This window comes from Pleurodeles waltl, chromosome 6, assembly GCF_031143425.1.
Source record: "Pleurodeles waltl isolate 20211129_DDA chromosome 6, aPleWal1.hap1.20221129, whole genome shotgun sequence".
NCBI lineage: Eukaryota > Metazoa > Chordata > Amphibia > Caudata > Salamandridae > Pleurodeles > Pleurodeles waltl.
The window spans coordinates 1,455,154,752-1,455,170,599 of NC_090445.1; the positions used below are offsets into that span (position 1 = coordinate 1,455,154,752).

Genomic DNA, 15,848 nt, shown 5'->3' on the forward strand with positions numbered 1-15,848 from the left:
TCCCTACTGGTCTGGCAACCCCCGGCCTTCCAATGATCCATAGACCTGTCTGCATTGATAGCCCTGAATGGGGTGAGGTCCCAAATGAGCAGCTCTGTCGAATGGTGCCCTACCCAACACTTTATCCACAAATGCCTTCCAGATTGCCGCAGTCTGCCTCACCAAATAGGGAACTTTCTCCTTCGGTCACCCTCTCCTCACCAATAATTGTGCCAGTGTATCACCACCCAACATACCTAGGAACAACCTCTTCTCCCAGTTGTCTGACACTGTCGGCCATCGCACAGCATGTTGTAAATTGGCCGCATAATAATAGTGTTGCACTTCAGGCGGGGCAAGACCACCATCTTCCATATGCGTTCCTGCTCCCATCATAGTATCCATGCCATGAGTTTTCCCAATTTGTCCCCCTCCCTGTGGAGTAGTTCTAAGCGTGCATCTGTCCAGTGAGTCTCGTGTCAACTGTACTTCCCACTGCACCTGTAGCAGCTCCTGTAGCAGCTCCTGTAGCAGCTCCTGTAGCAGCTCCTGTAGCAGCTCCTGTAGCAGCTCCTGTAGCAGCTCCTGTAGCAGCTCCCCAGAGCATTGCAGAATTGCCAGTTGGCGTTCCTGCGTCCCCAGGTTGCTTTTAGTTGGTGCAGCACTCCAACAGCCATAAGTGCCTCCCAGCCTAAAGCTTTGGTGGTAGCAGAGCTCCAATTAGTCTCCAGATAATCCGCAAGAGCACCTGCCAAATCATTGCAGCATGCCAGATCTGTTAAGAGGTCCGGGGGCATGCGCCAGCCGCGTACACGGCGCATAGGCGGACCCTATTGCAACGCCAGTAGCACCAGTGCATGATCAAATAAGAACCGACTCAAAAGTGTCGCCTCCCACAAGGACTGCAGAGCAATGCCACTCACTAATATGCGATCCAAACAACTATAAGTGTTGTGCGTCAGTGAATGACATGTAAATTCATTACTCTCCGGATGCAGATCTGCCAGCTACCCCTGAATCCCAGATTGCGCATAACTGCTGTAAACGAGGCCGACATCAGTAATTTAGTGCCCATTCGGGGCGGGCGCCAATCCATCCGGCCATCCAGGATACAGTTGTAGTCCCTGGCCCAATTCATCGGTGCACCGATACAGCCCTCCAATAACTCTTGCATAAGCATGAAGAATAATTTATCATCCACATTGGGTGTGTAAGTGTTGAGCAGTAAAATCTCTCTACTGTCTAATATCCCCTGGACAAGTACATAACGCCTCTCTAATCTCCTTCACTATACGTGTGTCTGAAGGGTACCCCGGGTGCGATCCAGATAGAGACCATGTAGGAGGCTGGACTGGCTTGTAGTGAGTACCAAGGGGTACTTACACCTTGCACCAGGCCCAGGTATCCCTTATTAGTGTAGAGGGGTGTCTAGCAGCTTAGGCTGATAGAAAAGGTAGCTTAGCAGAGCAGCTTAGGCTGAACTAGGAAACGAGTGAAGCTCCTACAGTACCACTAGTGTCATATGCACAATATCATAAGAAAACGCAATACACAGATATACTAAAAATAAAGGTACTTTATTTTTATGACAATATGCCAAAAGTATCTCAGTGAGTACCCTCAGTATGAGGATAGCAAATATACACAAGATATATGTACACAATACCCAAAATATGCAGTAATAGCAATAGAAAACAGTGCAAGCAATGTATAGTCACAATAGAATGCAATGGGAGCACATAGGGATAGGGGCAACACAAACCATATACTCTAGAAGTGGAATGCGAACCACGAATGGACCCCAAACCTATGTGAGCTCGTAGAGGGTCGCTGGGACTGTAATAAGAAAACAGTGAGGGTTAGAAAAATAGCCCACCCCAAGACCCTGAAAAGTGGGTGCAAAGTGCACCGAAGTTCCCCAAAGAGCACAGAAGCCGTGATAGGGGAATCCTGCAAGAAACAACAACACCAGCAATGCAACAACGATGGATTTCCTGACTAGAGTACCTGTGGAACAAGGGGACCAAGTCCAAGAGTCACGATCAAGTCGGGAGTGGGCAGATGCCTAGGAAATGCCAGCTGTGGGTGCAAAGAAGCTGCCACCGGATGGTAGAAGCTGTGGATTCTGCAAGAACGACAAGGGCTAGAAACTTCCCCTTTGGAGGATGGATGTCCCACGTTGTGAAGAGTCGTGCAGAAGTGTTTCCGTGCAGAAAGACCGCAAACAAGCCTTGCTAGCTGCAAGGGTCGCGGTTCGGGTTTTTGGATGCTGCTGTGGCCCAGGAGGGACCAGGATGTCGCCAATTGCGTGTGGGGACAGAGGGGGCGTCTAGCAAGACAAGGAGCCCACTCAGAAGCAAGCAGCACCCGCAGAAGTGCCGGAACAGGCACTACGAAGTGGAGTGAACCGGAGCTCACCCGAAGTCACCAAAGAGGGTCCCACGACGCCGGAGGACAACTCAGTAGGTCGTGCACTGCAGGTTAGAGTGCCGGGGACCCAGGCTTGGCTGTGCACACAGGAAATCCTGGAAGAGTGCACAGGAGCCGGAGTAGCTGCAAAACACGCGGTTCCCAGCAATGCAGTCTGGCGTGGGGAGGCAAGGACTTACCTCCACCAAACTTGGACCGAAGAGTCACTGGACTGTGGGAGTCACTTGGACAGAGTTGCTGAGTTCAAGGGACCTCGCTCGTCGTGCTGAGAGGAGACCCAGAGGACCGGTGATGCAGTTCTTTGGTGCCTGCGGTTGCAGGGATAAGATTCCGTCGACCCACGGGAGATTTCTTCAGAGCTTCTAGTGCAGAGAGGAGGCAGACTACCCCCCACAGCATGCACCACCAGGAAAACAGTCGAGAAGGCGGCAGGATCAGCGTTACAAGGTCGCAGTAGTCGTCTTTGCTACTTTGTTGCAGTGTTGCAGGCTTCCAGCGCGGTCAGCAGTCGATTCCTTGGCAGAAGGTGAAGAGAGAGATGCAGAGGAACTCTGATGAGCTCTTGCATTTGTTATCAAAGGAATTCCCCAAAGCAGAGACCCTAAATAGCCAGAAAAGGAGGTTTGGCTACCTAGGAGAGAGGATAGGCTAGCAACACCTGAAGAAGCCTATCAGAAGGAGTCTCTGATGTCACCTGCTGGCCCTGGCCACTCAAAGCAGTCCAGTGTGCCAGCAGCACCTCTGTTTCCAAGATGGCAGAGGTCTGGAGCACACTGGAGGAGCTCTGGGCACCTCCCAGGGGAGGTGCAGGTCAGGGGAGTGGTCACTCCCCTTTCCTTTGTCCAGTTTCGCGCCAGAGCAGGGCTGAGGGATCCCTGAACTGGTGTAGACTGGCTTATGCAGAGATGGGCACCATCTGTGCCCATCAAAGCATTTCCAGAGGCTGGGGGAGGCTACTCCTCCCCAGCCCTGACACCTTATTCCAAAGGGAGAGGGTGTAACACCCTCTCTCTGAGGAAGTCCTTTGTTCTGCCTTGCTGGACCCCAGGAGGGCAGAAACCTGTCTGAGGGGTTGGCAGCAGCTGCAGTGAAACCCCGGGAAAGGCAGTTTGGCAGTACCCGGGTCTGTGCTAGAGACCCGGGGAATCATGGGATTGTCTCCCCAATACCAGGATGGCATTGGGGGGTGCAATTCCTTGATCTTAGGCATGTTACATGGCCATATTCGAAGTTACCATTGTGAAGCTATACATAGGTAGTGACCTATGTATAGTGCACGCGTGTAATGGTGTCCACGCACTCACAAAGTCCGGGAAATTGGCCCTGAACAATGTGGGGGCACCTTGGCTAGTGCCAGGGTGCCCACACACTAAGTAACTTAGCACCCAACCTTTACCAAGTAAAGGTTAGACATATAGGTGACTTATAAGTTACTTAAGTGCAGTGTAAAATGGCTGTGAAATAACGTGGACGTTATTTCACTCAGGCTGCAGTGTCAGGCCTGTGTAAGAATTGTCAGAGCTCCCTATGGGTGGCAAAAGAAATGCTGCAGCCCATAGGGATCTCCTGGAACCCTAATACCCTGGGTACCTCAGTACCATATACTAGGGAATTATAAGGGTGTTCCAGTATGCCAATGTAAATTGGTTAAATTGGTCACTAGCCTGTTAGTGACAATTTGGAAAGAAATGAGAGAGCATAACCACTGAGGTTCTGATTAGCAGAGCCTCAGTGAGACAGTAAGTCATAACACAGGTAACGCATACAGGGCACACTTATGAGCACTGGGGCCCTGGCTGGCAGGGTCCCAGTGACACATACAACTAAAACAACATATATACAGTGAAATATGGGGGTAATATGCCAGGCAAGATGGTACTTTCCTACAGACCCCTTGCGCATAAGAGTTGTAAGTGGCATAGTACAGTTGCCCCCTTCACTTCTGTCCCGACTGCTAAATCTCCTCTCCCACAAAGTGGGTCTCCTGCAGGTAAGCTATTTGTATCTTATTACGACAGAGGAATTTATGTACCCTATAATGTTTAGAATAGCCCTTTAAGCCCCGGACGTTCCAGGTTAAGATATTTGTATGTTCAGCCACAACGACCTGTTATTTTCACTCAGCCCTAGAAGACCGTACCGTCTCCTAGATCGGCTACTCTCCCATGCCCTTCAAGTTATCTGGTGTGTGTATGAATTCACATATGCACTGTATGAACACAGCCCCTTTTTAAACCACGGAGCAATATTGAACAATTTAGGACACCCAACACCCCCCCCCCCCCCCCCCCCCCCCTCACCAGACAGCCAGCATAACAATTGAAACAACAACCACTGCTCATCCATAAAGTACCATGCTGTCAGGATCCACAGCCTAATCCCAACCCTGTGAAACATGCCTACCACTTATAGTGGAGAGACATTCCTGCCCCCGTAGCATAGAACATCCCAACCAGCGGCCAATTATCTCAATTCAAAGTATCTGTGTTGCCTCAAGCCGCCCCCTCCGATGGGATCAGTGCCCCACCCCTGCAATGTCGGAGCGGGCAGAGAAGGAGAGAGAAGGAGAGAGAAGGGGAGAGAAGGAGAGAGAAGGGGAGAGAAGGAGAGAGAAGGAGAGAGAAGGGGAGAGAGAGAGAGAGAGAGAGAGAGAGAGAGAGATATATATATAACAGGAAGAAGAAAACATCAGAAATAAGGTGTACACAGCACATCTAGCACATCTAGCGCATATACGGTCAAGCAGCAGTGCCAACAATGTCTGCCTCCTCTGCAACAGCCGTCTCCATTGGACCAATTCTCGATCTGTCAGTGCCATCTTCCTGGATCTCGATCCTGGTCTGACTCGCCCCTCCTCCCACGGATAACTCCCGCTGACTCCTGGGACCTCTAGTTCGAGTTGAGGGCCTACCGGGCAGTCACAGCTTCCTTTCTCCAGGGTCTCGCTCCCCCACGAGGTACCTTGTCCTGTACCTCCAGACATTTCCACACATCTTCTGGCATATCAAAAAAATAGGACTTGCCGCCATTGAGGACCTTTAGCCGGGCAGGATACAGCAGCATGTAGCGTATGTTCAGCGAGCGTAATTTAGCGTTGACCTCCAAGAATCCCTTTCAAGACCCCTGTACTTTATTGGTGTTATCTTGAAATATTGAGATCTTATGGTTATCAAAGTGAATAGACTCCATTTCTCAACTGGCCCGAAGGATGCAATCTTTGTCTTTATAGTTGAGTATGGAGGCTATGATGGCCCTCTGCGGTGCCCTGGGCCGAGGGAAAGCCACCAATGCATGGTGCACCCTTTCAGTTGTGTATTTTGGGGACAGTTAACAGGTTTCGGCACCTCTCGAATCCAATGCTCTGCGCAGCTGACCCCTCAGCCCACTCCGGGAACCCAATGAGATGGATATTATTGCGATGGGACCTGCCCTCCGCGTCCTCCACCCCGTCCTGGAGGGGCCCGGCCCTGGATGTAACCTCCACCATCTGTTTCTGCAGTGTGACACCTCCACCCGGAGCTCGGAGATTGAGCCCTCTGTGATTTGCACCCTGTCAGATACCTTCCGGAGGTCTGCCTGGAGGAGACTGACCTCAATTGCCACTGATTCGATCTTCCCCTCAAGTGCCTGCCTGGATCCCTGAATCAGCAGCCAACAGTTCCGCTCTCGTCGGCTCCACGACAGGGGCATACAACCCCTCATCAGTCTAGCGCCCAGTCAGGCACGTCTCCTGCTGCACAGACTGGGCAGGGGTGGTCTATAACTCCATAGTGTTGGTCTGCAGTGGGGCCGGTCGCTTGCTTTAACCCATAGGTAGGATTCTGGTGGAAAGTGCTCACAGTCCCCCCCCCCCCACCCCCCCCACACCCACCCACCCCAAGGTGTGACAGCCAAAGTTTGCCAACAGGATTAGTCAAAGGGAGGGTAAGGAGCAACCCCTGCTGGTCCAGTATTGCCTGGCAACCACCAACTCTCCCCAATCACTCAGTTTTGCACCCTCTGCTCTAGTCCAACAGTGGGGACCCCCCCCCCCCCCATATGTCCAAAGGAGGTCTCTCTTGGGGACCTATGGCATGGTCACAACTCCAGGGGCCAGCGTCCCCCCACTGCTGCCTGTCTCACCATGCCACAAGGGTTCCCTCCAGGATAGGTGCACACAAAGCCAGCTGCCGCACTTGAAAGCGATGTGCACTCCGGGCCCCACAGGTCAGCCAAGCACCGATCGTGGCCCCCGTCAATCCTTAGCCTCGAAGCTGGAGCCCACCTCACTGTGCCTACTTTAGAGCCTCAGTGTCTCCTCACTGCAGTCTCCACCGCTCCACACTTGTCTCAGACCCTTGGTAGTGCCTCTCTGCCCGCTCCTCCTCCTCATGGCCCGACAGCTCCATGCGGCCCAGGTAGCACGTGGGATGTGTCCGTGAGTCAGGCCCAAGGCGCCGGGCCAGAGAGCTGTGCGGGCAGAGGAGGATGACTTCCTTCTACTGCTGCCTCACTCGCCTCCAGACCCTCTCCACCGATCCGCTCTCTCCCAGCTCTCCTGTCTCGGCCTCAGCCGGCCCGACCTGGCCTGTCACCCGCGGGCTGCCACTCGAGGCCCCCGCCTCCAACTAGGCCCTGCCAACGCACCCGTGTCTCTCTGCGGCCGACGAGGGGGCCTGCTGGACTCCAGGGCACTGGGGGGGGGGGGGGGGGGGGGGGGGGGGGGGGGTGGAGTTGGGGGAGGGAAGGTGGCTGGTTGGCCTGGGGGCATTTATCAGCGAGTCCGCCCGTTGAGCCCGGTTGGGCAGGATGAATGCAGGATTTCGTTGAGGACGTGTGGAGCCTATCAAAGGTGCGTCCTATTGCCCGTCTTTCATGGCCACGACCCCCATATTTATTTATTCTGGATTGCCCTTTAACATTTAATAAACCTTCATGGTTCAGAAGTTACTGATCTCAACCCTTTTGAGTGAAGGCTAATTATTGGTTGATATTTAAAAAGCTGTTTTGAATACTTTATTAAGGGATGCATTTACACATTTCCTCATCTATTCTTGAGGACACCGCCCCGACCTACCATTAAGCACTTTATTTCGAACATGACAGATCATCAGTATAGCGCCTACACCTTCAACAAGAATGATAAACTGACTAAGATTTCAGCCAAAGAATACTAACTAATGAAATGTAATCGTTTGCGTCCATTTCCACCACTGTCTGAAACTCACAACACTAAAACAATAAAGACAGCACTAATACTAGTGCTGATTTTTCTTAACTTTAGTACACCACCATTAATGCTGAGCAGCTCACGCTGACCATTATTATTCTCACTTACCCGTGTGCAGGTAATTGATTTGGGCCCTACTAACTAGTGAAATATGTTTAAGGCCTGGATCTCATTCAGTTAGTGCTGTTGTCTTGTGATTCTTCCTCTAATACAGAGTTTTTCCCAAACTTGTTTAGTCTGTTGATATTATATTTGTTGAGAGATTTGACAATCCTAATTTAAATTTATTGATGCAGGTCTTCGGATATTGGTACAAAAGAGCGTGCAGCATGCGCAGGGAAAGTTGCTATATCAGGTAATAAAAACATTTTAACTAACCAAACCGTCTACGTGTGGCAGGGGATGTATATTTTAGTATATATTAACAAAATACCAGCTTTTCAGTTGTCTGCTTGCCTTTCTTAGCCTTCCATTTCAGATTCAGGTTTATAGAGCTTGGAGGCAAGAGAAGAGTAAGTGTATTTAAAAAAAAAAAAGCCATTCGGGTTTCCTGATGAAAAATGAATGCATGAAATGGTATTAATGAAAAGTCTCGGACTGAAATTAATTTAGTCTTTCGTGCCAGTACCGAGGCCTATAAGATCTAGTGATGTACAAATCAATTTAGGGACCGTATGAACCGCTTTAGCTGTGCAGAATGTCAGTTTGCTATTGGTGGTACAGACGCTATCTGCTAGTCTTGAGTCGCAGGCTTAATAGCTCCCTAGGGATGTGTGTGGTATCAGAACCACAACACAGAGCAAAGGTATTCAGTGTTTGAACCCTGCCTTGATTGTTTGGACATTCTTGGAAAACCAAGTGGAATGGATTGGTTGATAAAATCTTGCTAGCTCCTATTGCGCAGGAAGCAATAGTGCATGTTTTTCACACGGCAAGATTTTTACCACTAACATAATGTAAATGTGAGTGTGCATTTGTCAAATAGAACGTTCTGCTACTGTTGAACAATTATTAAGCCGATAGAATTGAGTTAAAACATGTTTTCAGTTTAAATCCATCAATTTGGTAAAAGAATATCACAGAATTTGCATTTATGGTGGTTTTCATTTGTTAATATTTCTCCATTTTCTTTCTTACGGGTGTCTCGTGCTTTAACATCACTGAAGATTATAAATATGAAAAGCATATTAGTGCATTGCATGGATAGCAGGACTCTGCAAAAGGAAATCACCGGCCCACATATTATGCAGCATATGTAATAAACACATCATTGAATTGAGGAATATTACTTTGTGCATTTCTCAAAACATTAGTGCTTTGTATTTTATGTCTTGAATATTGTTAGAAACGTAAACCATTGATAAGAGTTAATTAACACGATTCCCGACGTTGTCACACATGTATAGTATGCGTAATGGGGTATATGAGTTTAGACCTGGCAGCCCATTGCATCGTTGCTCCTTTTGTTGGATTGTGCAACTCACAAATGAGAGATAATTGCTCTCTCCAAACAGAGACAAGTAGTGAATTTGCTGATTTATGTATTTGAGGCCATTTCTTCTTGACTGAACATCTGCGATACTGGCATTAATCTCATCTAAAATGTGTTCTCCTCTTCCCCTCAGATATTCGAATCCCTTTACTGTGGAAAAATTCTGATCACTTCAGCAACAAAGAAAGTAGGTTGAAACATTTAGTTACATGATGCACGGAGGCGAATGTTCTGTAATTCGTAGGGTAGTGTAAATCACAATAAGTAATCATGACAACAAGAGTGTTTTATTTGCTCTGAATTTATTTTAGGCACTTTGGTTATGTATTGGAGCCATTTTTTTTAAATGGGACTTATAAAGCGCTTGGCTACCAGAAGCCTCCCAGTGCTGATGCGAGATTGCTAGACAGAGGATTCAAAACTATACTGAGAACAGTGCAGTTTTCAATTTCCTACAAAAAGAAAGTTCGGATGTATCTTGGCAAAGCTGTAAGGGGAGGGAGTTCCAAAGGTTAGCGCTCTACAGACAAAGGATCTACCTCCCCACCAGGATTTCTTAGCACAAAAAGAATTGATTAAAAAAGCTGATGAAGATCTAAGTGTTCTGAGGGATATAGGGTGTAACAATTCGTCTGAGAAAAGCTGGACCCTTGTTTTGAACAAAACACATGGCTTTAAAGATGGTGCACTGTTCAATAGGGAGCCAGTGAAGAGAAGTCCAGGCTGGTTTAGCAGACCGATGTCGGAGGGTGTCCGTAAGTAGGCGAGCGGAAGCGTTCTACACCACTTGCAGTCTCTTTAGGACATAAGAGTGGGTGCTCAAGAACAAAACATTCCCATAGTCAAGACGTGACAGTATGAGGGCCTGGATAAGAAGTCTATTGGCGGAAAAAGGAAGGAGCTTCAAAGTCTTTCTAAAAGTTCTTGGCAGACTAAAGCAGGTGGCTGCAAGTTTTTTGGAATGACATTTCATTGAGATGTGGGTCTAACCAAAAGCCCAAGCTCTTTATAGTATCTTTAGACGGGAAGTTCCTTAAACCAATCAGCAACTGTGGGAGAGGACTTGAGTAAGGAGGGATTCTCAGCCATCATAACCTCCTGTCTTTCCATCGTTGAGCTTGAGTTTACCTTACCACAAACCCCGTGTTGTATACTGCATGCAAAACGTCTGGTTCTTAATGCATCTTTCATGTACCTACAGCCTTCCAGTTAAATATCACTCCTCCACATTGAAACAATAGTATAACAGATATGCTCTACTGTGCAAGGCCCTTCCTCCCAAAGTTGGGGGTGATGCGGGTTTCGGGGTCATCTGTACGGTTGCTAGCCTTTGGTACACTTCATTTTATTTTCTGCTGGTGAATACAAGTCCTAGAAACCTGGATACTTTTTGCTGGTTGCTTGGAGCAGAAGGTTTCAATCCCTGGAATATTCTCAGGTTTAGTTTTGAGAACATTCCAACTCTTAAGAGGGATACTGTCACTATGACCGCACTTACATCTAGACAGTACCAAGCAGTCTTCCTCTGAAATGTAATTTCTACAGTTGTGTTCCAGAATAAGTGATGCTGGGCTGTTGGGATCAAGGTGTAAGGCCTGATGGGAGCGGGTGAGACGTTTAACCAGCACACCAGATGATTTGCATCTTTGTCCCAGGTCACATGTTTTTGTTCTCTACATAAAGTTGAAGCTTGTACTATTACCCCCTCTCGTTTTCAAAAGCATGTTTTCACTGAGGTCGCCTTGCACCCAAGGGAAACCATATTCACGGTGTTTTTCTAATGAGCGAAGGAAGAGTAGAAGTGGCATTAAACACAGTGCCGTTGAGTGGTTAGGGTGCAGCAGAAAGGACAGCAGCACCTTGTGAAGAGGACCTATCTTTACCTATATTCTTTGAATTACTGAAATTGTATTTGTCAGTGGAGATGTTTACATCAGACTAGAAGCATAACCATTTTAAAACTTTCATTGCCTTTTTTTGTCAAAATATGTGTATATGAGGCAAACATGAGTACGTATATTTTCTTTGTAGCCAGAGCGATCTGCAAGAGAACATTATGCATGCCAAGTCTAACCTCTTTGGATTAGGAGGGGATATCCCCTTATTTCCCATTTCAGCTTTTTATTGCATTTGGACTGTTGCGCCTGTGAGTGAGGGAGAGTGTACATTATGAAAATTTGTGTAAAATAACGAACTGCAATATTGGAGCAGTTGTTACTCTGTTACATTGCAGGTAAACTATGGTTATAAAAAAATGCCAGGTCTCTTCAGAGGGATGAGAGCAGGCACATTTGAGGGATGACATAATCGGTGCAAATTATTGTTCACGTTTGCTTACTCAAAGGATCGATAATCTGACTTTAGTGCTTCTTACATGTAGTACTTGCTACCAGCTCAACTGGTTATTCTGACACCAAACAACAATAAGATGGTCCCAAGAATGAACAAGGGAAGGGAAAGCTCAGTGTCATCTACATTATAAAATTAAAGAGGGTACTTGAATCTACACCTGAGAACTACCATGTTTGAAGTAAATAAAAGTTTGTTAAAAATGAGAAAACCGTTGTTAGCAAAAAAGCATCAGAAAAACCTAGAATAAATTGTGGGAAATGGTACAGGACATCAGTTTTGTGCGAAGAGTGACTTTGAGCTGGCGATTAGGGTACTTTTCAGATGCCCCTTTGTAAAAGGTGGTGAAGAATGTACAACGTGGAGCCTGTGGTAGCTATGGAACAGGTGCATGTCATATTTGGGAGTTTTATGAAAGGCTTCCGAAAGACTTGTTGTATTATTCATGTTCCGGCTAATTTTTGGCAGCTTGATTTAACCATACATTGTGTGCCTGGATTACTGGGAAACTGCATTTCTTGATTATTTGGGGCAGAATTTACCGCCCAAAAGGGACATAAATCCCTTCAGTGCTGATTTGTGCTCGGGCGGTGGTTGAGAGACAGCTGGGAAGAAAAGACTCAATGGTGCTGGGTTTTGGACTGTAAGTGGTCTAGAGAGAGCACACTGGCCAGGGCAGGGGTTAGGAAGAGGGGTAGACAGTGGGGAAGTCATAGACCTTGGCATTGCAGTCCTTCCAGTCTGTCTGTGTATACCTTCCCCTTTGTCTCTGGAACCCACTGCTTCAATTACACCTGCCTCTTCCATGCCTCCCCTCCTGTTCCTGGAAAAATCAGAGTGGCTATGCCCAAGGAACGCTACAGGTTATTTTCTCAGAGGGGTTGCAGGGGAAAAACTGTATTTTATTCTTTGTGTGTGAAAAGTGTAACGGCGAGTCAGGAACAGCTATTTTCCAATTTTGTGGCATAAAAGTGGAACAGTGGACACAGCTGCACTCCTTCCAGGACTCTGTGCTAGAAACGTGAGATGATGTACGTTCCCAACCTGTTATCTGCACTGTCTTGGACCTGCAAGTTGCATTTACTTTTTGGATGATGATCTTTCACCAGACACTAAAGCTGGATGCTGACTCTTGTCTCTGTGTTGGATGGCACTCCACCTGTTTTCATTAGCATAAGGAACACAGAAGCCCACTTTGTATAGCTGTGCACCAGAAGGAAAAAGTACATAATGCGGGAAATCATTGCCTGCCAGTCTGAAGCAGTCTCATTTTGATTTGGGATAATTCTGCAGATTTTCTGAGACACACCCACCCATGAAGAACTACACTAATGTAAAGCAGGACAGACCCCTATACTCTGTGTTGCCTGGAATCAGCTGGAAGAATGCTTGTTCAGCTCTTAATTCCATCTTTTGGCAAGAGAAGATTGATGCAACTAGGATGTCTCTTAGTAAAGTCTTGTGCACCCTCTTTTTGCGAGTCGGGTTATAGTAAGGCTGCTGTACAAGAGTATATGTGTAATACATTTCATAAATGTTCTTTCTTGGGGCTTATATGGGATTTGATTCAACTGTGAATTTGGGTCCAAGAGTAAGAGTGCATTTTCAGGACCTAAGGTTAGGACCTCGCTGTCAAATACTGCTCATGCTACTCGAGGGTCTAAGTGATGTACATTATGCCAAACAGTGTCTGAATGTCTTTGTTGATCTGGTGCCAAGGTAGGTGAACCACTTTCTCCTGGTCATAGTCTCCCTCTTCCTGACTAAATCCACTCCATCAAAATGTAAAAATGTCATCCCTTAAATGATGTGAGAAAAATGCCCCTTTTTGCATATTCACTTCAAATCTTTTGCTGAATATTGTTGCAAGGTTTTAGATTCTGCACAGTGGGGCGCTGTTGCACCGAGCTGATCTCAGATTGGCACATTTATTTCTTTTAAGTTCATGGTATATGGTGTAGAAACTACCACCAAGGCATGGAAATTTAGATGCTGCTTCTGGACTGAAGCACTTATTGTGCTATCCAGTGGTGTGACAGGGCAAACATGGCTTCAGGTCTATCAGTGCAGCCTGACTGTTGCCATTAAAACATGCAGATCAGCCTCTCGATATAACCATTTTGACAGGAGAAAAAAAAAATCGACTTTTTCATTATTAAGTCACTGTTATGTATGTCTTGTTGCTCCCAAGGCATGGTACATGTTGTTAAAAAGTGGGGCATGTAGAAATTAAACGCTACCTTCTCCCAATTGGGACAAGGCCCTAAAAGCGGTTTTGACTGTGGGGGGCTCTGGCTTTTCTATGAGAGAAACAAAATTACAGATTACAATATTAATTGGGTTATCTCTGATTTGGGTCAAGCTAGAAAATAGTTTAACCCCCCATTTCAAATATTTATTATAAATGTGATTCAATAGAGATGTTCTGTTTTTAATAGATATTTAGAAAAGTAACTTGTAGAAAGTTACCTTTTCCCTTCCTGAAGCTTCTGGAGGCTAATTTGCATTAGCCTGACAGCAGCTGTGCCACCAGTGCTGGACCTTACTGAAATGTGAAAACTACTTCCACAGCAGAAACAATAGGTTTGATGTGTGGAGGTGTTTTTCTTCCCCTTGTAGGAAAACTAGTTAGGGTGGACTCAGGAACTTCATTGACTTGTAAACGCCCTGCTCTGTCACAAGTAAATTTAAGGTGAGACTTTCATATGACAACCCTTTGTAGCCTCAGCAAAGCTAGCTCCAAAGGAAGGGGAGCTACCCCTAGAAGCAGTTGTGAGTGACCAAAAGAAGGGGCTACTTTTTTCTCTGAGCGCATACACCTTGCGCACTGGAGAAAGGGCTGCCCCATCTTCGATTTTAGGAGTAAGATAAATTGTTGGATTGCTTGCAATAGGGCAAACAAACTAACTAACAGGAACTACTGGAAAAAGTGGGAACTTTTGCCATATTGGTTAGGGAAGAGGCAGGTGTGACCCACCCACTAGCTAGTGCTAGCCATAAATGTGACATCCCAAGGTGCCCTTCTCGGAACACTTTCTGGGCCTGTAGAAGAACAGAACGGGGACTTCCCCTGCTGTTTAAGACCTGTGATGAGCTCTGAATGACCTGACCTGATCCTCAATGGACTCCAATAGGTAGTTGGCTTGACCTCCCGTGTGACTACAGGGACACAACAACCTGTAAGGCATTTTTTCTGAAATGTCTACATCACCAGTTGCACCTTTGGCAGAACTCTGCTGGAGGCCTCTACTGGAGTGAGTCCTGTCTCCTAATTGTTGCTCCTGATGTCCTTGGACCCTTGGTTGTGTATAACTGGATTTCTCCCACAATCTTTGAAAGCCATGGGACTAAGACAAACACTAAATTCAGCTACTGCAGGACTGGGACCAACCACAAGCCAATCCAGCCAAGGCATAATTTGTTGGCTGACTTGACCAGCGTCTCCTGCTTGGAGCATCTCTGCAGAACAAGAAGAAGGTATTGGGCCTCAATGAGCTCGGACTGATATAGCATGCAGCCTTGCCCTGCTGCAATATTCTGATCTCTGGAAAAGAAAGAGACTAAGTTTAAATGTAGAAATCTTCACCAAGCAAAGGCGCTAAAGGTTTTTGACCAACAAGAGGATTCACTGGGTGCGATGTTTGGATTTTTTTTTTTTCTGCTCCTCTGCTTCCACCACCCCCAACCAAACCGCTTCATTGGGACCCCGCCTAACGGCTATTTCGATTAGAGAGGATTTCCTCAGATACACTCTGCAACCCTGCTGGAGGATTTTGACTTTGCCTCAGAGACTGTCCTAAGATAACATCTTTGACAGGGACCCTGCTTGACCTATCTACACTGCGCTCTATTGTGTCGGCCTGAAGTCGTGCATAGGTTCCAGTCAACAGCAGATTGTGATTACCGATTGGCTCTCTATTTTTTCTGTTAAAAAAAAAAATATATATATATATTAAGCCTTTTTGTGGCTCAAACGGAACGGGTGTATTGGCAGATCCATCACCACCAGCAAGTGCAGCTTTCCGCTCCCTCCTTGACACCAACTCACTCTTTTCCCCTCTAGAGGTTCTTTGGGGCAGAGAGGTCACAGAAATCTGATTGTTTGCGTGGTTAGTATGCATTGTTTTTGAACCAGTGCATCCTATAAAGTTGTTCATATTGGGTACACCCTACCTTTTGTGTCCTCCCATCTCAATTTTTCCCCAGTTTGTGCTCGGGCGTGGACCTTCCGTTCTACCATTTTGTTTAGTCGCTGATTTTCAAGGGTGCCATTGAGGTGATAACAAATGCAGAGAAGGGCATAAGATGTTAGTCTCAATATTTCTAGTAACCAAGAAGGCTGGGAAGTTTAAGGCCACTCTTCGACTTTAGACTTATGAACACCTTCTC

The 15,848-nt window shown here is 46.8% G+C and overlaps 1 protein-coding gene across 3 annotated transcripts in view; it reads left to right on the top strand.

The window, feature by feature from the left end:
- Positions 1 to 15,848, top strand: part of RTKN2 (rhotekin 2) — a 266,886-nt gene that overhangs the window by 73,932 nt on the left and 177,106 nt on the right. For all 3 annotated transcript variants that reach the window (XM_069240910.1, XM_069240911.1, XM_069240913.1), the window contains exons 3-4: positions 7,915 to 7,973; positions 9,244 to 9,297. In XM_069240910.1, the coding sequence (XP_069097011.1) occupies positions 7,915 to 7,973; positions 9,244 to 9,297 (113 nt within the window). The remainder of the gene's footprint in view (positions 1 to 7,914; positions 7,974 to 9,243; positions 9,298 to 15,848) is intronic.